At 43.4% G+C, this 23,845-nt stretch overlaps 1 protein-coding gene across 10 annotated transcripts in view; it reads right to left on the bottom strand.

The window, feature by feature from the left end:
* Positions 1 to 2,476: 2,476 nt before the first annotated feature.
* The window catches only part of TEX14 (testis expressed 14, intercellular bridge forming factor), a 168,860-nt gene continuing 147,491 nt past the window's right edge, over positions 2,477 to 23,845 (bottom strand). For 6 of the 10 annotated variants that reach the window (XM_067021230.1, XM_067021228.1, XM_067021226.1 and 3 more), the window contains 12 exons: positions 21,440 to 21,521; positions 18,990 to 19,052; positions 18,372 to 18,499; positions 17,568 to 17,773; positions 16,430 to 16,526; positions 14,745 to 14,819; positions 11,585 to 11,662; positions 10,421 to 10,520; positions 6,950 to 7,042; positions 4,915 to 5,024; positions 3,639 to 3,690; positions 2,477 to 2,829 (listed from right to left, as the gene is read on the bottom strand). In XM_067021230.1, the coding sequence (XP_066877331.1) occupies positions 2,793 to 2,829; positions 3,639 to 3,690; positions 4,915 to 5,024; positions 6,950 to 7,042; positions 10,421 to 10,520; positions 11,585 to 11,662; positions 14,745 to 14,819; positions 16,430 to 16,526; positions 17,568 to 17,773; positions 18,372 to 18,499; positions 18,990 to 19,052; positions 21,440 to 21,521 (1,121 nt within the window). In that variant the 3' untranslated portion in view covers positions 2,477 to 2,792. Of the gene's footprint in view, positions 2,830 to 3,638; positions 3,691 to 4,914; positions 5,025 to 6,949; positions 7,043 to 10,420; positions 10,521 to 10,934; positions 11,087 to 11,584; positions 11,663 to 14,744; positions 14,820 to 16,429; positions 16,527 to 17,380; positions 17,472 to 17,567; positions 17,774 to 18,371; positions 18,500 to 18,989; positions 19,053 to 21,439; positions 21,522 to 23,845 lie in introns of those variants that run through there. The other 4 variants (XR_010838188.1, XR_010838189.1, XM_067021231.1 and 1 more) reach the window with 4 other exon arrangements.

The following is a 23,845-nucleotide window of genomic DNA, read 5'->3' as shown; positions in this document are numbered from 1 at the left end:
TAAAATAGATAGCTAGTGGGAAGCAGCCACATAGCACAGGGAGATCAGCTAGGTGCTTTGTGACCACCTAGAGGGGTGGGATAGGCAGGGTGGGAGGGAGGGCGACGCAAGAGATATGGGAACATATGTATATGTATAACTGATTCACTTTGTTATAAAGCAGAAACTAACACACCATTGTAAAGCAATTATACTCCAATAAAGATGTTTAAAAAAAAAGAATTTGACCAACTGTAAAAAAACAAACAAAAAAACCATACTCTATTCCAGACCATCCCAAAATATATTAGGACACATTGGAAAGAACCTTGCTCTGGGAATCTGCCATTAACCAGCCCTAACGGGAAATGCTCCTTTTTTCATTATCTGAAAGTTGGTGTTATAAATTCAAAATCCAAGACTCCAAGAGAAAATGAGGGACCCTGAAAAAAAAAAAAAAGAAGAAGCAGCAAAAGTATGTATGTATATGTAGAACTGAATCATTTTGCTATTCAGCAGAAATTAACACAACATTGTAACTCAGCTATACTTTAATAAAATAAATATAAAAAGTAAAAAGAAAAGGTAAAGCCAGAGCCCCAAAGGAGGCTGAGATGGAATAACCAGAGAAATAGAAGGAAAACCAGATTGTAACATAAGGGAGCCAAGGAAATAATCTGAGAGAGCAAACTGGACAATGAGGCCAGAGGAGTGTCCCTGGGATTTAGGAATATGGAAGTCACTGGTAACCTTAGGATTGCCTGAGAATGGAAGGAGCAGAATTCAGATTACAGTGGGCTGAAGAGTGAGTCGGAGGTGAGGCACTAAAGACAGCAGGAGTAGACAACTCTTTTAAGAACTCTAACTGCAGTGGGAGGAAAGAGATGGGGCAGTGGCTGGAAAGGGACGTGGGATCCAGGGAATACTTTTTTTATTTTTGGCCACACCACACGCCATGAGGGATCTTAGTTCCCCGACCAGGGATCGAACCAGTGCCCCCAGCAATGGAAGCACAGAGTCTTAACTGCCAGACTGCCAGGAAAATCCAGGGAATATTTTTTAACAATGGGAAAAATCCAAGTGCGTCAAGTGATGAAAAGAAGCTAATAAAGAAGGGGTTGGAGATACTAAGAAGGGAGATAATAACCTGAGAAGGATACCTCTGAGCAGACAGAATATGAAACTGGCCTTGGACAGGAAGAGAGACACCTCCTTCAGTGTAACACGGAGGAAAGTATCAATAGAAAGAATACATGTAGAAAAGGTCCACCTCTAGTTTAGGATAGACTGATTTACCTACAACTGTTCTAGTCAGAGAGACAGATGTGGTCTCGTTAGTAGTTTTGGTGGTGGGAAGCTGATTTGTTCCCATCTGATGGCTAATTTCTCTGTAAAGTTGGAGGTAAGTCATCTGTTAAATGTTGATGGGAAGTGAAGAATAAAAGTTGGAAATAACAGCTGCTGAAGAGTAGGAAAAGCAGCATACTAAAGAAATACAGTGATAGTGCCACATGCAGGAAAAGCACCAAGTATATAAAGTACCTGGCACATAACAGGTGCTCCATAACCAATAAACAATATCTATCAACATTATTATTGTTAACATTGGCCAATATTACATAGTCACTGGCCAGACAGAAGAGTCTACTCTGTAGACAAAGGATTACAAACCACATCAGTGCGAGTTTGTAGCCTTGTATGACTTGTGGCCTTAATGAATACTAATAATGCTGTAATTTCATATCTTACCATTTATCATGATATGTCTGCTATTAGTTCTTACATTTTTACGTATGTTGGTTTTGTCTCACCATATAAAGTTTTTTGAGAGGAAGTACTGCATGTTACTAAGTCTCTGTATACCTCAAAGTTTCGTATTATTTGTAAAGTAATTTGTCATGGGTTTCCTCTGGTTACAATAGCAAGCAACTGTTTCCTTGCTTTAAAATGGTCAAATAAACTTGTACCTTCCTGTTTTATTTGTGCAGGGTAAAATTTGGGGGAGCTAAGCACTGTATGAATATGACCGTCCACAATAGGAACTATCCGGTTTTCACAAACGAAAGACCTACTACTTACAGATAAAATGTTAGCTGGCTAGCACCACACAAGAGGCTAAGTTAGAGAAAACATTGTGATCTTTCTTACCACAGTTTCATTCTTCTAAGACACTAAGGATGTGAGGTATAAACTGAAATATACAGATATGACGTTCGTTCACCTTAAAGAGTTCAAAATATTTGGGGCTTTTATTCCTAGCTACACTTTGATCACGTAAGTCAATTGTAGCTGGAATGGAAATATGGTAATCCCGGTGAAGAGGAGGGCAATATTTCTGTAATAAAACATGGATGACTGGTGCCAGTTTGTACGACGGGTGGTAGCAGTAGTTATTTACTTGTCAAACTTTGTAACAGAAATCAAAACTTCTTTGGGTGGTGGGTCCTTCTCCCAACAACTAAAACACAGAAATATATCTTAGAGCTGAAACCTAACTGGTATTAAAAGGAAACATTTTATTATATAACAGGAGTTGAAGTGTTTGAAAATTTATGTAAAAAAACCAAACGCCATTCTGGGCACAATGAGAAAGCTTTACAATCAAAACTACCATTTACTTTTCAGAAATCTGACTGAAAACAAATAGTTAAATGTGCTGCAAACAAACAAGTCATTCTGTCTATCGTGGAAGCTGAACAAAGTGTGAGCAATGGAACCACTGCCCTAATGGTGACTGAAGATGAGGGAAGAAGGGAGCTCACGAGCAGGACACTCAAACGCAGGCCAGGAGTCCATCTATGGTCCACTTCCAGTCAGTCTGACAAGTCACTCTGATCCAGCACGATTATCCTGAACAAAAAAGGGAGTTTCGAGTTGGTGTGATGTTTCTTAAAGACACAAACAACAGCCTCTTTTTATTCAACTGAATTCAAAGGAAAGAAACTTTGATCTTTATAATCAAGCGAGATTATGATAAGCTAGTGTATCGTGGAAATGCAAAGCATTTAGAGAGCAGTATCTTCTGTACTCCCTCCATCTAAAACTGTTCTTGTGGGACCTCCCTGGTGGCGCAGTGGTTAAGAATCTGCCTGCCAATGCAGGGAACACGGGTTCAATCCCTGGTCTGGGAAGATCCCACATGCCGCCAAGCAATTAAGTCCATGCGCCACAACTACTGAGCCTGCGTGCCACAACAACTGAGCACACGTGCCACAACTACTGAAGCCCACGCACTCTAGGGTCTGTGTGCTGTAACTACTGAGCCCGCGTGCTGCAACTACTGAAGCCCGCGTGCCTAGAGCCCATGCTCCACAACAAGAGAAGCCACCGCAATGAGAAGCCCGCTCACCGCAATGAAGAGTAGTCCCCGTTTGCTGCAACTAGAGAAAGCCCACGTGCAGCAACAAAGACCCAAGGCAGCCATAAAAAAAAAAAAAAAAACCCACTCTTGTGCTGTCTACCAATTATGTAATCAAAGTTGGCATTAATTTCCCCTTGTATTTTAATTAACTATAAACATTAGCATTTTTAAAACTGAGCAACTCTGAATTCAAGTCTTTGTCATTAATGTTTATTTAGATACTGATACATGTTTAAAGTCTATTCATGTTGTCTATAAACAGTGGACTTTGACTTACAAATATCTGACATCTCATTACCTGGATGGTTCGGACCAACCCAGTCGCTTCCAAAAACAGGGTTTTAGTTCCTCTTGTTGATAGGAGGAAGAAAAAACACCTTGATTACTTTCTGGGTCAAAGGGTGAGAGCATTCAGAAGTCACATTAGTACTCTCTCTAGTTTAGGGTGGACTGTTTTCTCTCCATCAGTTGTTTTCTTCTACAGAGATAGAATCTTTCTAAAAACACAGATACTGGGCTTCCACTCCTAACATCCTGCAGCTCCCTGTCCTAACAATGGACACGAATGATGCTAATTTCACAGAGTCCCTGCGTTATGTCCTCGGTGAGTTCAATACTAGCTGAACGCTCACACACTCTGGGCCTTGTGCCAGTCAGGGTCCTGGAGGAAATAGAATGCACCCCCCAGGCCCTTTAAAGAAGTGACTACTTACAGAGGTGTTGTCAGAATTAAGGGAGGAAACAAGGTATGGCAAAGCATCCAGCGACTAGCGGCAGTGAGAAGCCATTATCACCACTAAGTCTGAAGGGTGTGGGGTGCGGCGGGGGGGAGAGGTGGGGCAGAACAGTTACTGGAACCCCGTGAGGGCTAGAACTAGGAAGGATGGGCTGTGCTATAGAAGCTGTGTTTGTTGAGGGACATCACTTCCACACAGAGATGAGGTGCTGAGGTAGGCAGTAAGGCAAGTAATATCCCCATTATCTGATCTTCTGCTGGGGTCTCCCATTGACCAACAGGAAGCCGGCTGGCCAGGAAGCCCAGCAGATTCAGTTCACAAGGGTCAGCATCCTGGGGCACAAAGCAGGGCAGAAAAAGGAGAATGAGAATGGACTGGGGAAGGGATAAAAGGGATACCAGATGATCTGAAAGAGTTAATGACGCTAACTTCCTGAGTAGGAGGAACTTAAATATAGGAGGGCATCATTTGTGAATGGCGCCTTACAGCTCTATCAAAACAGTTTTGAAATTAAGGTTAGTACTTTTCACATTACTTGTAGACTCCACTTAAATTCCACAATTTAAGATTTCTTATCTTTTGAAGACACATTAGAAGGAAAACATCTTTCCAGACAATATGAGCCTGGCTGAAGGCTTGCTTTAGAAATAGAATTGGCTGTTGTTACTGTTTTGTGATAAAGACATAATTGGCAATTAACAGAAAACCTGGGCTGAACTACAGGGGGAAAGTGTAGGAGGATTATGTGTAGCATTTGGGAAACATTTCTAAATAACTTTGATGCTCATGGAAGCCCAAGGACTCCAGGCTACACTGTAAATGAACATCCATTCATACCTTCTTCAGAAGTCCCTAAAAAGCTCTCTGATTTCCTTCTCTCTGGCATGATGCTTTCTTCCCCTTTTCTCTTCTCTTCACCAACTTCTTGATCTTTGGTATTTGTCTCCCTTCAATGACAATGATTTTGGTCATTAAATCACGTGCACAATGGCCAGGGGAACAGGACTGCGCTCCCAAAGAAATATAATAATAACTAGAGCTAATTGTGTGTGCTCCCTATGGAACAGTTCAAGTGTCGTAATGTATATTAACTTATTTAATTCTCATCACGACTACATAAGGTAGTTAAGTGATGAGAAAACTGAGGCACAAAGAAGTTAAATTACATGCCCAGTAAGTCCTAGAGCTGGGATGAACCCAGGAAGTCTGACTCAGACTCTGCTCTCAACCACTAGGCTGTATTGTCCCAAAGGAAAAAAGCATTTCACTTATGTTGTAATTGGTGTCCTTTTTACAACCACATGTATTTTTATTACCTTATCTTCATTTCCTAAAACTCTCAATAGCTAATTGCAGTATCTAACAACTGAAGACCACCATTTGTCAAACCAGTAAGCAGAAACCAACTCCCCACTCAACGACAAGCTCCCTGAGGGCAGAGACATCCTATCCCTCTGCATCCCTAGCCCCTAGCACAGTGCTCAGCTCACTGACAGTGCTCAACAGATGATGGAGGAATCAAACTGACACAGTTTAGGGATTTTTCTTCTGTTTTCATCTGGTGGATATTCAAAATAAAATATGCAAAGTGAGAGAGAAAATAAAGCCAGCTAGGGTGAAAGGGATTTTTTTCCTCCTAACCTCTCATCACTAATAGAATCACAGGCTCTAAAGTTGGAGGAGGTTATCTATTACCTCCGTCCAAATGCCCTGGACCAGAGAGTCATGTAAGCTACGCTTGGGTGGGAGGAGCTGCTGTTAAAGTTAGTGTAGAGGCAGCTGTTTCTCTATCAGATTGCTGTGGCCATTAGAAAGCTTGTGCTTTCCTGAATAAAAATCTTACTCCGCAGTTTCTAGTCAGTGGCTCTGTCCTTTGGGGCGGAAGAGAGTAAGCTGACTCTCTTCACTTTATGATATTTCAGGTATTTGGGGGCAGCTATCAAATTCTCTACTCCATTTGCTCTTCTCAGACTGAACCTTCCCAGCTCCTTCAGCTGTTCTCACATGACAAGGTTTCCAGACTTCTAGCTGTTCTGTGGCCACCCTCTTCTATTTGTTGACTGTCCCTTTTAAAATGTGACACCCCAAAGGAGCCCCACATGAGTTCTAGCAGTCCTCTAGCTAGCCTGAGACATCACCTTGACTTGGACTGTACATTTCTGTCTGTTCAGCATTAGTGCTGCACTGACCTTTCCAGCAACTGCATCAAACTGAGGTCTCATGGAGTCGCTGTCCATGTCCTCTTCAAGGGGAATTTCTTGAATTCTTACAACATCTCAAAATGCATGCTAAATGCTGAGCATATAAAAATAAGACGTATTTCCCATCTTCAACGAAATTACAGTTGAGTAGGAGCTTCCGATCAAAAAATGTTCCATTAGGTCAGATCTCTCACATTCTATACTTTCGGATCTAAATGCTCACTTTTATCTTTCAGAGAAATCTAACATTTCCACCTGTCAAGACCATTTTGAAGCCACAGTCTATCTACCCATCACATTAGCATTTATCCTTAGATTTGTGTTATCTAAAAATTTGATAAGCATGCCTTTTCTGATTTAATTCGAATGACCGATGAAAATGCTGAAGGTGACAGGGCCTAGACACAGCAATCTTAGAGGCCTCTCTCTATACTAGTATCAGTCTGCTAGTCAGTATCTTGAGCACTGTGGGTGGCTGGAGGAAGAGGGGGAGACAGAAGTCGGGGCTGGCTTATCTAGAGCAATGTAATGCCATTACCAAACATTCTTTCTCCAAGGAGTCCATGTACTTTCTAGAAAACTAAAATCTATCTTTTTCAAAAAACTGAACTAAAATCTAGTCCCCCTTCCTGAAAAAGAAAACAAATGATCCCCTGATGGAGAACAATAACCTTGCCGAGCACCTGGGGGGACCCTGTAGCTCCGTGCTGTCCTCAGGTGGCTGCAGCCATCTTTCCAGGTCCTCATCGAGCGTAGAGTGAGCTCTGTCCAAGGGCAAGTGAAGAGAATTGAGACAGCAATCATTCCCCTTCTCCCTTGACAAGGAGGCATACATAGCACTCTAGAGCGGGAAAGGATCTTCAAACTCCTGCTTTCACTATACACGCGAGAAAATGACAGCCCGGTGAGACTGTACCTGGAGTTGTAGTGGTCACTTAGATCCGATTTAAATGTGCACCAAAACCCTCCTTTAGCCTCTTGACAAAAAAAGCCCAAAGTGTGATATTAGACTCTGTCTCAATTCTAGGTCATTAACATCAATTCCCACCTGAGGCTAGAAAATGCACACTCATTCCCACAAGGTTTTCAGATTAAGAACTGCCTCTGAGGCTACTGCATGCAGAGAATGTGTTTTCAGAAGGCCTGAAAAGTCCCAACCATCTGAAAAAATACCTTCCACTCTGGCTTGATGCCAATGACTGAGCATCTGTGGGCATCTACCTGTGTCTAGCATAGCCAGCCCTTTTCAAAAAGGAAGAGACAATGTTAATAGTAGCTAGCTTTTGATAATGTGCAATGCACTTTATATTTGTATAACCTAATGTAATTTGGCCTTCTTGAGCTACTCTTCTTTTGCCTTAAATAATGGCTAGATATTTACCAAAGGTGTTTTGGGGAGATGGAACGAATGGAGTTACATCATACATTATAGACAAAAGGTTTATAAAACTTTAAAAAGCTTACCTTCCTCCCCCTTTGCCTCTTTGTCTTCTCTGTCTCACCCCTCACAAAAAAAATAACCTCTCCCCAATTCCTCTCAGGTCCCAGGGCTCTAGTCTCCTCACTTCCTGTCCAGGTCTCTCTCTTTTCCTTCCTTGTAGAGAATAGTTTACCCCTTGACGAGTGTGACAGAAACTGGATTCACTACCCAAAAGTTATTCATAACACTCTCCTCCCTTACCTTCCTCTTCTATGGCAGCTGAAAGCTAAAAACTCAATTTCCAGTCTCCCTGGAAACCAAGGGTGGCCATGCGTCACATTTAGCCAAGGAGATATAAGTAGGCATCTGCTGAGAAGGGCTTCTAGGAAAGCTTTTGCTTTCCAGATAAAAAGGCATAAAGTTGGCTAGACTATTCCTTTGCCCCACCCTCTTATTTCTGCCTGGAGTATGGATAGCAGCCACCTTGTCCAGGAGTTGACAAGCCTGAAAACAAAGGCCAACATGCTATGTCTGGTAGAGCAGAAGGAGCAAAAGAGCCTAAGTCCCTGGTAGCATCATTGAGCTGCTACACCAGCCATGCCCTGCCAACCTCCGGGCTTCATGTCATATGAGACAAACTCATTTAAACACGATGGTGGGGTTTTCTAACGTTTGCAGCTGAAAGTATTCTGCAAGGCTTCCCCAAGGATTTGCTGGTCCAGGATGAGGATGAGGCAAGTGGTGTAAGTGCAGATTCATAGCCTCTCTTTCTTTAAAACATAAATATTTTGTTCATCATGGATTTTTTTTGCATTAGTATTGATTTTTTAAAATATGGCATCAGGGCTTCCCTGGTGGCGCAGTGGTTGAGAGTCCGCCTGCCAACGCAGGGGACACGGGTTCGTGCCCCGGTCCAGGAAGATCCCACGTGCCGCGGAGCGGCTGGGCCCGTGAGCCATGGCCGCTGAGCCTGCGCGTCCGGAGCCTGTGCTCCGCAACGGGAGAGGCCACAACAGTGAGAGGCCTGCGTACCGCAAAAAAAAAAACCAAACATGGCATCAAAATAGTACTTTTCTTGACTTCTGAGTTTTTTGGTGCCTCCTTCAATTTCGTGCCCAAGGTGTGTGCCGCACTCACCTCCCTCCAGTCCTGGACCTGAATGACAGTTTGGACAAAGTGAGAAATGTTAGGAGGCAAAGGAGGTGATCTAAAGTGGTTTACCTTGCAACACAGGTCAAAGGAGAGCTCCAAGTCAAGAATGGAATTGGGTTTCTTGAGGCAAACTTGTGTTTTCAGACTGAATTGTCTGGATGATTGCCTCCATCTTCTCTTATTTGGCTAGAAAGTTCTAAAAATTCTCTTTAACTAAAATGTTTTGAAAGAAACTGAAACCAATGTTTGCCTCACAAAGTGAAGTAAAAACAAAAACAAAAAACAACAACTTTACAAGAAAAAAACAATAATCCTATTTAAAAATGGGCAAAGGACTAGGATATTTCTCCAAAGAAGATATACAAATGGCCTTCTGCATATGTAAAGATGCTCAACATCGCTAATCATTAGGGAAATGCAAATCAAAACCACAATGAGATATCACCTCGCAACTATTAGGATGCTACTATCAAAAAAACAGAAACACCACCACCCTGGTGGTCCAGTGGTTAAAACTCCACACTTCCACTGCAGGGGACGCGGGTTCGATCCCTGGTCGGGGAACTAAGATCCCGCATGCCACTTGGCACAGCCAAAAAAAGAAACAAAACAGAAAATAACAAGTATTGGCAAGGATCTGGAGAAAGTGGAACCCTTGTGCACTGTTCGTGGGAATGTAAAATGGTGCAGCTGCTGTGGAAAACAGGATGGCATTTCCTCAAAAAAATAAAAATAGATTTACCATATGATCCAGCAATACCACTTCTGGGTATATATCCAAAAGAAATGAAAGCAGGGTGTGTTGAAGAGCTATTTGCGCACTCACACTCAGAGCAGCATTACAGTAGTCAAAAGGTGGAAGCGACCTAGTGTCCACTAACAGATGAATGGATAAACAAAATGTGATACACACACACACACACACACACACACACACACACACAATGGAATTCAGCCTTAAGAAGAAAGGAAATTCTGGTGCATGCTACATGGAGGAACCCTGAAGACATTATGCTGAGTGAAATAAGCCAGTGACAAAACGACCAACACCGGAGGGAGACGCAAGAGGGAGGGGATATGGGAATGTATGTATACGTATAGGTGATACACTTTGTTATACAGCAGAAACTAACACACCATTGTAAAGCAATTATACTCCAATAAAGATGTTCAAAAAAAAAAAAAGAATAGTGAAACTCAGAGAAACAGAAAGTAGAACTGTGGCTGCTGGGGACTGAGGGGAGGGGGAAATGGGGAGTTGTTGTTTAATGGGTATAGAGTTTCAGTTTTGCAAGATGAAAAAGTTCTGGAGATCAGTTGCACAACAATGTGAATATACGTAGCACTACTGAACTGTACACTTAAAAATTTTATGTTATGTGCATTTTATCACAATTAAGGACTTTTTAAAAAGAAAAACAAAAAAAACCCTTTTAGGAATAGGGGCTATAAGGAAAGTATGACAAAAGACCGTTATTTCCTTATTTGTCAATATCAGAAGAAAAACTAATATAAACTAACACTACAGTTTTTTCAAACACTTAAAAAAAAATCCAGCTTTTTCTGTTACCTCTCTGTATCCTCTTCTAGATCCTGAGTTTCTTTGGTCCAAAGCATACTGCTGTCTTCTTTATTACTGTTAGTTTCTTGTTCTTCTAAATGCCTTTGATCTAAAAACAGGTGAAAGACTTAACTTTAGAACAAAAAAAATTTTGAGAAAACCTGCCTTAAAATGGAGTGCAGGACTTCCCTGGTGGCGCAGTGGTTAAGAATCTGCCTGTCAATGCAGGGGACATGCGTTCAATCCCTGGTCTGGGAAGATCCCACATGCCGCGGAGCAACTAGGCCTGTGCGCCACCACTACCGAGCCTGTGGTCTAAAGCCCGCAAGCCACAACTACTGAGCCCACGCGCCGCAACTACTAAAGCCCATGCGCCTAGAGCCTGTGCTCTGCAACAAGAGAAGCCACCACAGTGAGAAGCCCGCACATCGCCGCTACTAGAGAAAGCCTGTGTGCAGCAACGGAGACCCAACGCAGCCAAAACAAAAAATGTAGTGCAAAAAATTAAGGCTAATCAGTGGACCCTGAAGTCTGCAATGCACGAGTTCCCCTCTTCCCAGAAGAGCAGGGGGCCAGGTGGCAATCTGCAGGGCGCCTGTATCCACAGCAGCTGTTTCTGAGGTCTGGGGAGCTCTTTGCCAGGTGAAACGGCAGGAAGCCTTGCCTGTGCCAAGGCTCGAGAGAGAGACAGAGGAAAGAAATGGCACATAAAAGGGGAGGCAAGAGTCCCTGAAAACAAATTGTACAGATTTATTCTGGGGGTCCACCCTCTTCCCACTTGTTAGATGTTTCCAGATTGGAGCCAGGGAAGGAATTTGGGTGGGGAAGGGTAGTGCCCTTTAATGTATGCCAGGCATTTTACATATGCTATCGCATTTCATCCTGCCAGCAGTCCTATGAAGGGAAGGAGACTAACATTTGTTAAGTATCTTACAAGGTACCAGGCACTGTGCATGAACATCATTAGGTAGGAGTTATCATTCTCATTTCACAGATGAGGATAACTGAAGCTCAGAGACATTAAACAGACTGTCACACCAAAGCAAGCACTGGAGTCAGAACTGAGGTGGAGTGTGCCTGACCTCAAGGTCCACGCTCACCCAAATGTATCACTGTGCTTCCAAGGACAGTTACAGCAAAATCTGGTGAAAAAGAACTGGGGATGCGGCTTACCACTTGCAGCGGCGCCCCGATGACTTGCTGCGTTCTCATCCAACACTGTGGATGAGGCCTGCTGCTGCTTCAGGTGCTCTGTCACAACATAGAGCAGAAAGCAACTTATTTCTTCTTTTGCATGTCACATTGTCCTCTAGGGCGGTGGTTCTCAAATAGTACTCCTCAGACCAGCAGCCTCAGTATAACCTGAGAACTTGTTAGGTATGCAAATTCTCAGACTTACTGAATCAGAAACTCTGGGGGTGGGGGTGGTGTAGCAAGCCCTCCAGGTGATTCTGATGCCTGATGAAGTTTGAGAACCACTGCCTTAGGCATCCAATCCCATATAACACTAAAAATAAAAGTAAAAATAATGATGATGATAGGTAACACTTGCAGAGCTCCAAGTGGCAGGTACTATTTCTAATTTGCATACATTAATTCAAGATTAATATTCACAATTAATCTTCACAATACCCTACAAGATTGATCACATTATTGTTATTCCTGTTTAACAGATGAGGAAATTAAGGTAAAGAAAGGTTAAGGAGGGACTTCCCTGGTAGTCCAGTGGGTAAGACTCCACGCTCCCAATGCTGGGGGCCTGGGTTCAATCCCTGGTCAGTAGAACTAGATCCTGCATGCATGCCGCAACAAAGATGCCACGTGCCACAATGAAGACCCAGGGCAGCCAAGATAAATTTTGTTTTTAAAAAAAGGAAGGTTAAGGAACTTGCCTAGAATCACACAGATACTAAGAGGTGTAACTGGAATTTGAATTCAGGCAGTCTAGCTCTAAGGCTTATGCTCTTAATCTCTATTTTATATACTCTCTCAAAAAGTTGGTAAATTCAAAGTAGTCCAAATCTTCCCCTATCTCTATTGGCCTAAATTACACATTTTTTATCTGGTCTATAGAGAGACAAAAGGCAAAGAATAAAAGTTCCAGTTCCTAACGAATTGATCATTAGAGAAAGACAAGCGTCTGCTAAACTCAGTACACTGCTTCACGTGTGTTAGGTGCTCAGTTTCCTCAAAGTGCTCCCCAGAGCCCATCAGAGAGACAGCTGGGAGGCAGCACAGACGGGACCCCTGGGCTCACTGGCACGGCCCTGTTGTGTGAAGGCACAGGCCCTTCCCTTCTAGCAGGTCAGGAAGCAAGCCCTCCCTGGCAGCCCCTGGGCATCAAGGGGCCCCATAAGGTCATTTAATATAATCTGAAAATTTAAAATCCATTTTTATCTTTGTTAGAGGTAGTCCCTTGTTGATCTTACAAAATTCTAAAGGACCCTCCCCTTTAGGCCCTGGACAGAAGCCTGGAGTTGTGGATGTGTGCCCTTCAAAAGAGTAGGTATCGGGCTTCCATAGTGGCACAGTGGTTGAGAGTCCGCCTGCCGACGCAGGGGACGCGAGTTCGTGCCCCGGTCCGGGAAGATCCCACATGCCACGGAGTGGCTGGGCCCGTGAGCCATGGCCGCTGGGCCTGCGCGTCTGGAGCCTGTGCTCCGCAACGGGAGAGGCCACAGCAGTGAGAGGCCCGCATACTGAAAAAAAGAAAAAAAAAAAAAAACAACCAGAAGAGTAGGTATCAGCTCTAGGTCACTCCCCAAAGCTCTCCTGAGAGGAAACGAGGAGAGTGATGATAAACAATAATCAGGTAGACACACCTATTATTAGGAGAAACGACTCAGGTGCCCTCTGCCCTTTATCTTTCTGGAAAATTACTGGCCCATCTCAAAGTACAAGATATTGCCTAGAAACCTGGCCCAGATAATTCCCATAAACAAAATGAGGAAGAGTTTCTGCAGAGCACACTGGGGTACAGCAGTGCCAAGAGGCCGGCTGCAGAAGCCTGGTGACAGCTGCTGAGATGGCGGGGCTTTGGGGGGGGTCCACACTGCAGAGAGAGGAGAGCAGGATCCAGAGGAAAAGTATCGCTAATGTCAAACTGCAAAGGAGCCTACAAGTACTGTCCTAAGCCGTGAGCAAAAAACAGACGGCACTGAGAATCTACCTGAGCGGGACACGAGGGGCTGACCTCTACTCTCACAAGCAGTAGTTCCATGAGTATGTGAAGGAGAGCAACTGGAGAGGAGGAGTTTGCAGGGACTCCCTAGGGGGTTCCAGGGGAGGCAAGCTGGTGCCGGGATGGGAGCCCTAAGAGCCAACAACCCTGTGACCTGCGCAACGCTGTGGCACTGGGCAAGGGGTGTGGTGAGGCAAGAAGGGCCTATGACTACAGAAAAGAAGGAAACCAAGGGAGGCTTTGGCAGCTCTGACCCACTCCACCCAAGTTCATAAGGCCAACAGCCAGGGGCTAGGGGTTGGGTAGCCTAGACCATATCTGTCCAGTGAGTCACTCAACTCCCTCTTCCTGATGAGACACAAAACCTCAGAGACCCTGAAAATCAAGAGGTGCCCCTCAGGAAACTCCCTAGTATTCCCACACCAAGAACTGTACCATCAGAGGTCTGATGCGATGTGCCCTCTGAGAGTGAGGGGCTGGTCAGCCAGGCTGTCAAGAAGAGGGCAGTCAGTCCTCCCTGGAGAAGCAAACCACCTGCCCCAAATGTTTCTGTCACCGTGCTCCATTTACTTTCAGCATCAGCTCAGCTGGGCAGGCCAGCTGATCAGCTGCAACTAAAATTGAGCAGGTATCCCTTAGTCTCTGCCTGAAATGGAAAATTCTGGTCTCATTAGGTCTTGTGCCACTGACTTCCCTGCCCTCAGGAAAGGGATTCATCCACAACGCCAGTACCTTTAATATCTCCTGCTAAGGGCAAAACAGAAAGCATGGGGTGTTTTGGCCCGAGTTGCCAGACTTGAGTATGGCTGAAGTATGGCTAGTTTGGTTCAAAAAGGAGATAAGAATTCTTTTAATAAACAAGTTCATCATAATAAACCACCTGAATGTTCTTATTTCCTCTTAGAATCATTACCGTAGACCCTTTAAGTAACAAAATGACAACAGACACAGACCAATTATCCTGGCCAGGCTTCAGTAGTAGTCTGAGGCCCATTTTATTGGAAAACTGGCTCTTCCAGAATTCTGCACATTCAATCAAACCTTTATAGGGCCTTCGGTACTAGCGCTCTCACCGCAGACAAAGAACCATATGTGGTCAGTGAGCACAAGCAGCAGAGCCATGGAGTATATTCTGTATTGAGCCTGCCTTACCGATTTCGTCAAGCAGCTCCTGAGATGGTGGTGGCAGCTCATCAACGTGATGTTGCGAGATGGCTTCTACTAGTTCTTAAAAAAGATAAAGGAGAAAGTGACTTACTGCCTTCCTAGGCCTGAACTAGGTTTTCGAGGCTTCGACGTGGATTTGACTTAGGATTTCTCAATGAGGAAACAAGCTAAGATGGGGAGAAAACCTCTTATGTTAACGGTCCTAATTGAGACTTCATATGTGAAAGGCTTTACCCTCCCTTTTACTCTAAACCCTTTCTATATCACACCTCACCTCAGTACCACTTGATCTGTGCCCCTCCCCAAGGATATTTAAGGTAGGTGAGGTATAAATTCTTACTAAGCGGCTGGGGGTCCAATTTGGACCAAGACTGGGGGAGGGATACAGAAGCTCTATACCCGTCAAAATGAAAAAAAGTGGGAGGCCTTTCTCTATAGATTATCAGGCCAGGGGATATGGGAGACCATACTTTGGGCCTTCACTTATGGGCTCAATTATAACATTAACCAAAACCCCTCAGCATAGTTCACAATATCTCTATCCCCCTGAGGGAAGTTCTAAGAGTCATACCAAAGACACAAGACAATAAGATTAATGGAGCAAAGGCGATTACACCTCAAGAGCTGTTAACGCTCTCATACCCTTTGATCTGGAAATTGTCTTCTAAGACTCTATCCTAAGGAAAAGATCAGAGGTTCAGATAAAGATTTCTGTACAAAGAGCAAAAGTTGGAAAACAACATAAATCTTCAAGATAAGGGCAGGGTTAAGCAACATAAGTAGAATGGACTACCACGCAGCCATCACATGTATTTATGAATAATTTTTACTGACAAGCGGAAATCCTAAAATATATCATTAAAGAAAAAGAAGCAGGCCAGAGCTGATACACTATATGATCTCAACTATGCTAAAAAAAAGTATATATATACAGCCCCCAAATATATATATATATATATATATATATATTTGGGGGTATATTTCTAAAAATATAAAAAAGATATGCACCAAAGTACTACAAGAGGTTAAAAAATGATGGTAGAGGGACTTCCCTGACAGTCCAGTAGTTAAGACTTCGCCTTCTAATGCAGGGGGTGCAGGTTCAATCCCTGGTTGGGGAGCTAAGATCCCACATGCCTCGTGGCCAAAAAAACAAAACATAAAACAGAAGCCATGTTGTAACAAATTCAATAAAGACTTTAAAAATGGTCCACATCAAAAAAAACTTTAAAAAAAATGATGGTAGAATGGTCGTGGTTTTCTCTTTTAAGCTCGTCTGTATTCTCTAAGTTTTCTATAATGAGTATGTGTTACTTTTATATGTTATAGTCAGGGGAAATTAGCATTTTTGTTTGTTTGTTTGTTTGTTTTCCTGCAGTACGCGGGCCTCTCACTGCTGTGGCCTCTCCCGTTGAGGAGCACAGGCTCTGGACACGCAGGCTCAGGGGCCATGGCTCACGGGCCCAGCCGCTCTGCGGCATGTGGGATCCTCCTGGACTGGGGCACGAACCCGTGGTCCCCTGCATCGGCAGGCGGACTCTCAACCACTGCGCCACCAGGGAAGCCCAGCATTTTTGTTTGAATCTACCATAGCATCAAAGAGGAGATGAAGTCTCTCTTAAATTGGTTTACTATTATGAACTTGTATTTTAATATTAAACACAGGGTACCTTTTGGCAGGCTCCTCCTCTGAGTGGCACGGGATGATGTGTGAGGTGCCTCAGCAATGCTGGAGGAACCAGCCCCAGTAAATGCAGGCAATCTTTTCTACAAGTAAGACATAAACATGGTAACTGACACATGTATTAAGCTAAAAAGGCCTGTTAAACTCAATCATTTCCAAGATTAATCTTGTGTATCACTGATGGAAGAAGCTACTTGTTTTGTTGACTGAGTCAAACATTCAAATGTTATCTCCTCTTGGAAGCCTTCCCACCCCTCTTTGCCTCCACAGCACTCAGTTTTTACCTCTGTGTTACATCCTGCCAGTCTTTCTCAATAGGCAGTGAGCTCCTTCAGGGCGTGGACTTTCCTATTCACTTCTGGATGCCTAGAAAAGGGCCTGGCATAGTGCCTGGCACTTAGAACCTGCCCCATTAACAGTTTGTTGAACAAGAGCATAAAATTCTTTATTTCCCTACTTCAGAGTGAGACCTTTTGTGAGTCAAATGCCCAGAGAAGATGACAGTTGATTTTTCACTGAGGGCCAAACAAGTAATCAATCTGCCTACAGAAAGGTCAGTCAACAGGTTTTTAATGAGCAGAACCAAGTAAGGAACTTTCAGTTTTTTTGAAGAGACTACACATATGAAGTATGAGGGAGAGAGAGAAAGGAAACCGACAAACAGCACGGGGAGGGGAAGGAAGCAAGGAGAAGGTACCATTAAGTGTTTTTACTGCAGATTATTGGTTTAGGAGTTCAGAGAAGGTTAGAGATCAATAGAAACTCTCAGAGCACTAACCAGAGGAGGCGTCAAGAAGGAAGCAGAACTCGAGCCTCCTCTTAGTATGTAAGATATGGTTAGGTAGAAAGAACAATGCAGATGAACAATGCATCATAAGCTATCACAGTGGACGGATCTTTCGAGAAATCGACAAACATTACCTCTGGGGGGAAAAAACGGGCACAAAAACCCAGGATCCATTCTACAATACAGACTCAGAGAGGAGCCCCACGGAAGCCTGGAGAGGATCCAGCTTATTTCTTGCTTTCTTTGTAAAACAGATATGGAGAAATCTTGGCCTTTTGGATCACTGACGCCTTTGGACTCACTCCAAGAGTGTGCAACGCAGAATCGGTATACTTACGAGATTAGTCAGTCTTGAAGGAAGAGTTTCAGAGGAAGTAAGAAGGGAATCTAGGCTCTTTGCTTTCTCTCGTACAGTTGTAAATTTATCAGACAAAGTTTGAATAGATTCTTGACTGTTCCAGAATGAGGTAGACCCTGTTTTAACCTGAAATGTGATACTTTCAAGACAGTCCTTATACTGACTAGCAGCTGAAGAAATTGACCCTGTTGTAGAAAAGAGGGCAGTTAGTGTCTGAATCCTTTACATTATTTAAAAACAACAAAAAGAAGCCCCCACAAAACTCTATACCTGGAACAGGGATTTTCCAAATTGTCAATAACTGAAATAATCACTGATCACGATGATAGTCTCTAAACTTGGGAGAGACTAAAGGGAGATTATTTGAACCACAAACATACTGGAAAAAAGGACACTAGAGAGAGGATATTTGATGCTGGCTGTATGCAGTTGCAGGACCCAGAACTATGTATGTTTAAGCACAAGGTACTGTTTTAAGTTACAGACTCTAGAGAATCCAATGTATTTGCACTAAATTCAACAGTGCTTCACGGACAAAGTAGACTCTGCATTTGCATGTCTCTATTGCTAGAGTTTAAAAATCTCCTTACAGCTGGTTAATCACCACCACCACAGCTACCTGGCCTCCCATGGGATTATCCCCTTCAGCTCTGGCCCTAAAGAAACCCCTCTGTACTGTGAGCAAACACTGTGGGTCTCTGCTCCTGCAGCCTGGCTTCCCATAGCCAGCGAGGCAGGGGCTGTTAGTCCCTTTCCCAGAACATTCCCCCTGCTAGTGATTACCTGGGCTGAGCGGAGTGCTGACACTAATAGGTGCGTGGTTTGTTTTGGGTGTTTTGCATGAGACTTCCTTAAAAGAACCGTCTTGTTCATAGGAGATACTAGACAGGTCTTGAATGTCTGTCAATGATCTAAAGAATTAAAAGCACAGAGTAATTGGGAGATGTTTACAAAAATCAAACACCATATTCCTAAGAGGTACTTTTTAAAGATGCTCTTCACAAAAATCAGAGAATATCTTAGAATATCCATAAGATATCTATAAGATATTTAAGATATCTTAAAGAGAATATTAGAGAATATCTTAAAAAGAGATACTAACTTTAAACATATCTCAGCAGCTAAAAATAAATTCCATAGGTGAAAGTCTATTTATGTGGCAAACAGATTTAATCTACCTCAAGTATAAACTTCTATTCTTCTTATCACTGTGTTTCCTTGATTAAGATGCTATTTATTTAGATCACTCATCACAACATTTTTTTGGTGAAAGAAGAACAGGCTCACATTAAATGTATACATAAAGATGGTTAGAACACAGACTCTTACAAACAAAGAAATACTATTCCCCTAAAACCAAGACTTCGCACAGAATCCTTAGGCAACTTTTGGTGGCCATACATGTCTTTCTCTTTCATTTCCTTTGGTGACTCCTTTAATGTCTCCTCTTGTTTGTCTTCAGTACTGTAAGAGAGAAAGTGAGAAAGTTATATAAATCCCCTGTCAGCAGAGTGCAATAACGTGGTACAAGGCACCAGTTACTGGCCCAGTGTGAGAGGCAGTTGGAAGGGCAAAGGGCACTAAGCTCAAAGTGGAAAGTGAGGGTTCTGATCCTGGCTCTGCTACTGACTAGCCACATGTTCTCAGGGATGTCTGGGCCTCGGTTTCCTCTTCAGAGGCTGAATAAATACTCTCTAAGGGTCTGCCCGTCTGAAATCAGCCAACGATGCTACTGGCAGAGCAAGCTCCTGAGGAAATCAACGGAGCATGGGAACTTTGCTGTGTATGGATGGTGCAGCAAAGGGCACAGCCATGGGGCCTTACCAACTGTGAAACAGCTTCTTGGCATGGAGTATCAGGGGAGGCCAAGGGAGGCTTGTGTCAAAAAATGGCCAGAAAAGAATTCTGAAGACAAACTTGACCTGCTTCTACTTTAACCAATATTTAAGATTCATTTTCAATATTCAAACACAAACTATAAGCCAGATCCCATGCTAAATCCTTCCAAATGTTTCCACATTTCTTTCTTTTTTTTTTGATACGCGGGCCTCTCACTGTTGTGGCCTCTCCCGTTGCGGAGCAGCGGCCATGGCTCATGGGCCCAGCTGCTCCGTGGCATGTGGGATCTTCCCAGATCAGGGCTCAAACCCATGTCCCCTGCATTGGCAGGCGGATTCTTAACCACTGCACCACCAGGGAAGTCCACATGCAGTTTTAAGAAATACACTTTACCCAGCTTCCCTCAGTGGTGACATCTTGCAAATCTATTGAGCAGTATCATAACCGAGATATCGACATTGATACAGTCAAGATACAGAACATTTCCACCACAAGGACCCCTCATATTGCCCTTTTATAGCCATGTCTATTCCCCCCCCCACTCCCATCTCTTTCTTAACTCCCAGAAACCACTCATGCTTTATTTCTACAATTTTATCATTTCAAGAATGTTATAAATGTAGAATCATATAGTAAATAACTTTGCAGGGGTTGCTTTTTCCACTCAACATAATTCTCTGGAGACTTATCCCGGTTGTTGCATGTACCAATAGTTCATTCTTTTTTATTGCTGAGGAGCATTCCATGGTATGGATGTTCCACAGTCTGTTAAACCATTCACTTGTTAGACAGCATCTGGGTTTCCAGATTTCGGCTATTATGAATAAAGTTGCTATAAACATTCGTGTATGTGTTGGGTTTTAAAAAATATTTATTTATTTTTAAATAAATAAATTTTTTTGGCTGCATTGGGTCTTAGTTGCGGCATGCAGGATCTTTCATTGCAGTGCAGGCTCTTCATTGCAGTGTGTGGGCTTCTCTCTAGTTGTGACATGCGGTTTTTCTCTCTCTAGTTGTGGTGCGCAGGCTCCAGAGTGTATGGGCTCTGTAGTTTGCAGCACGCGGGCTCTCTCGGTGAGGAGCACAAGCTCAGTAGTTGTGGCACATGGGCTTAGTTGTCCTGCCGCGTGTGGGATCTTAGTTCCCTGCCCAGGGATGGAACCCATGCTCCCTGCGTTGGAAAGCGGATTCTTTACCACTGGACCACCAGGGAAGTCCCATGTATGTGTTTTCGTGTAAACATAATTCTTCATTTCTCTGGGTAAATGCCCAGAAGTCATATTATTACTTTTAATCTCCATGTCAACATTCCCAGTAAGAATTCCTTTCTTTTTTGAATTTAGAATCTTCCATTTATTCAATAGAATTGAAAATATATTATTTAAGAGAGATGAAAAAATAAAACTCAATGTTGTCTACAGAAACTTTCCTTAACCAGATGGAATTTCTCTTTTTCATTTGTAAAAGTAAAAAAAAAAACAAAGTACCTTTTTCTTTCAAAAGTGGTATGCACCCATGGTGGAACATTCCAAGAGCAAAGAAGGTTATAAGATAAAAAGCAAAACCTCTGGACTCTCTCTCCAGAGTTAACCACTGTATAGACTTCCAGAAATGTCGACACACTCCAAGGATTATAGGTATCTCCCTTCCCTCTCATTTTTACACAGATGGTATTAAATTACATACACTGTTGTGCATTTCTTTCAATTAACAATATGTCCAGTGATGATTCTTATCGCTATTTTACAAATGGGGAGCTAGAAGAGAGGGGTCGAGAAATTTGACCAAGTTAGAAAAGCAGAGTCAGGATCTGAATACAGATAACGACTCCTTTTCACGACCCCTCACAATTCTGCTGAACAAGCCCTAACAAAGCTAAGCTGCCCAAAGCTTACTGTTATAACATGATGGCTATTATATTTGAAGAAGAGCAACATATAAATATGGGGCATTACCATCAATTAACATTACTTCTATGAGTCTGAAACTGTGAATAAAATAATAGCATATACCTTTGTATAGGTTGGAATTGAGACCTGGTCAAAATTTCAGCATTCTTTCCAAGGTTTTTTCTCATCTGGAACTTTTCTTCACCTGAAAGAATGAAGTACATGCATTTTTTAGTGAATTTTTGCCAACCCAGATTATTACTTTCATTCTCTAGAATTTTCCTTGGTCTGGTCCAGAATAAGAAATAATCTGCATAAACAAACTGCTTCCTAGTTGGGTTTGGAGTGAGCACTGTCACTGGAGAAGAGGTTTTTGCTCTGAAAGTTTATTTCCCTTGCTCAGAGGGGAGAACTATATTCTGACTCTCAGAATACAATCAAGCCATTTACTGGCCTTTCAGTTATAACTGCACAGTTATTTCTGGAGACAAACGTTGTTTTGTCTTTTCAGGAAGGCAAACTGACCTGGTTCCTGTCAACAGACACCAGGGGGCGTTGAAACCAAGAACTGTTTGTTCACTAAAGATTCCAAATAGAAAAGACCACGAGGGCTTCCCTGGTGGCGCAGTGGTTAAGAATCCACCTGCCAATGCAAGGGACACGGGTTCGAGCCCTGGTCCGGGAAGACCCCACATGCCACGGAGCAACTAAGCCCATGCGCCACAACTACTGAGCCCCCGTGCCACAGCTACGGAAGCCCACACGCCTAGAGTCCGTGCTCTGCAACAAGAGAAGCCACTGCAATGAGAAGCCCGCGCACCGCAAGGAAGAGTAGCCCCTGCTTGCCACAACTAGAGAAAAGCCTGCGTGCAGCAACAAAGACCCAATGCAGCCAAAAATAAATAAAATTAAATAAATAAATGAAAATGTAAAAAAAGAAAGAAAAAAAAGAAAAGACCATTAGCCGGGCATTCCCAGAACATTAACTGTGTCTCTTGGCCACCAAACACCACTTAAAGAGTGGGGATGGGGTCTTGAGTACTAAGGAGCTAATTCAACTGTCTTCTGTTCTCGTTGGCCTCAAGCATCTGAAGTCACTCCTCCCCAACTCTCAGTAAGGCCTCTGGACACAAGGGGCCAGTATCCATTTTCCTTCCCACCATTACATAGCTCTGGCTTATAGAGAAGAGGACAGACAGACCAGCCTGCCCGCTGGCAAATACCCATGATCCCCCAGCCATTCTTTAGGTCTGGGAGGTAGTCCGGTAGGCAATGGGAGGCCCACCATAAAAGTGCCACCTTCAGCAGAAGCCAAGCTACTCTGAAACCCCACCAGTGGAGAAGCATAGGAGTTCTTCCTCTTTCCACCCCTTTTCAAATGCCTAGAAAGCGTAAACACCTGGAAAGCATAAAAGAATTCCTAATAAGCACAATTTAGACCTGGAGGGGAACTTAGAGATTTTAGAGTCTAACTTTCTCCTTTACTTTACATGGAGGGAAAGTGGGGCCCTCAGGTGGAGCGACATGCCCAAGGTAATGCAGAAAAAAAATCAGTGGCAGAACTGGGCTTGGAACCCAGCATGTATGCAACTTTTACCCCTGTTGTATTGCCTGGTATGGAGAGGATATATTGATATATCAGAGCCCCAGTGAAAAAGGGGGAGGAGAAGGGCTAAAAGGAGGAAACAGAGTAGAAATCAGAGGCTTCTACATGTACTTTAGATGTTTGTATCCAACTAGCCCTGGTTTTCTGACCTGCCTGCCCCATAACTTCTCTATCCTACTCAACTCTCTTCCAAACACTAGTGAAGTGGCCATGTACAGGTCAGGCTCACACAGAAAGTGATCATGGGCAGAGGCTCCACAGAAAGAGCTGGGTGGCCAGAGACCCAGGTTTGGGAACTTTAAATACATATTGTCCTGAGAATTTAAGTGTTCATCTAAAAGCTTACGGATTCTTAAAATGCTTGTGCCTGTGACGGGGACCTGAATCAGGTTAGAGATGGAAGCTGGAGTGTGCAGCAGGAGGAAGGGAGTATGGTCAGAACCTACACCCACCCGGCCCGGGTTCAGACTGTTGAGACGCGACCCTGGACCGAGCTACGCGGCTTGGTAGGTAGATAAGCCTGGTTTTAAAAATGGATGGTTGCATACCTTAAAAGAGTGAAAGTGCACAATTTTGTAAATGCTTGTATCAGAACCTGTGGTTCACTTATATCTTATCTTGTGTCACACCCCAGCTGCTGATCCAAGGTTAACTCCCCAGGTAACGGGAAGCGGTTGCTAAGTTAAATAGAACCCAAGGCCTCCCAAGGGAAGGATGTTACGGTGACTGTACTGTTGGCTATTATTAACTCTTTGCTAAGATGCCAAGCAACCAAAGGAAAATGATGGTGAGACTCTGCCTTTTGGGGAGGACATGGAAACCTAGTTCTGGTTGTGTCACTGTGTCAATAACTAGCTGCGTGGCCTAGGTCAATCCCTCAGGTCGGCTCAGCAAAGATAACTGAACACCTGCTATGTGCCACA

Source organism: Kogia breviceps, chromosome 19, assembly GCF_026419965.1.
Source record: "Kogia breviceps isolate mKogBre1 chromosome 19, mKogBre1 haplotype 1, whole genome shotgun sequence".
NCBI classification, from domain to species: Eukaryota; Metazoa; Chordata; class Mammalia; order Artiodactyla; family Physeteridae; genus Kogia; species Kogia breviceps.
This window is presented reverse-complemented; position numbering and strand designations above follow the sequence as displayed.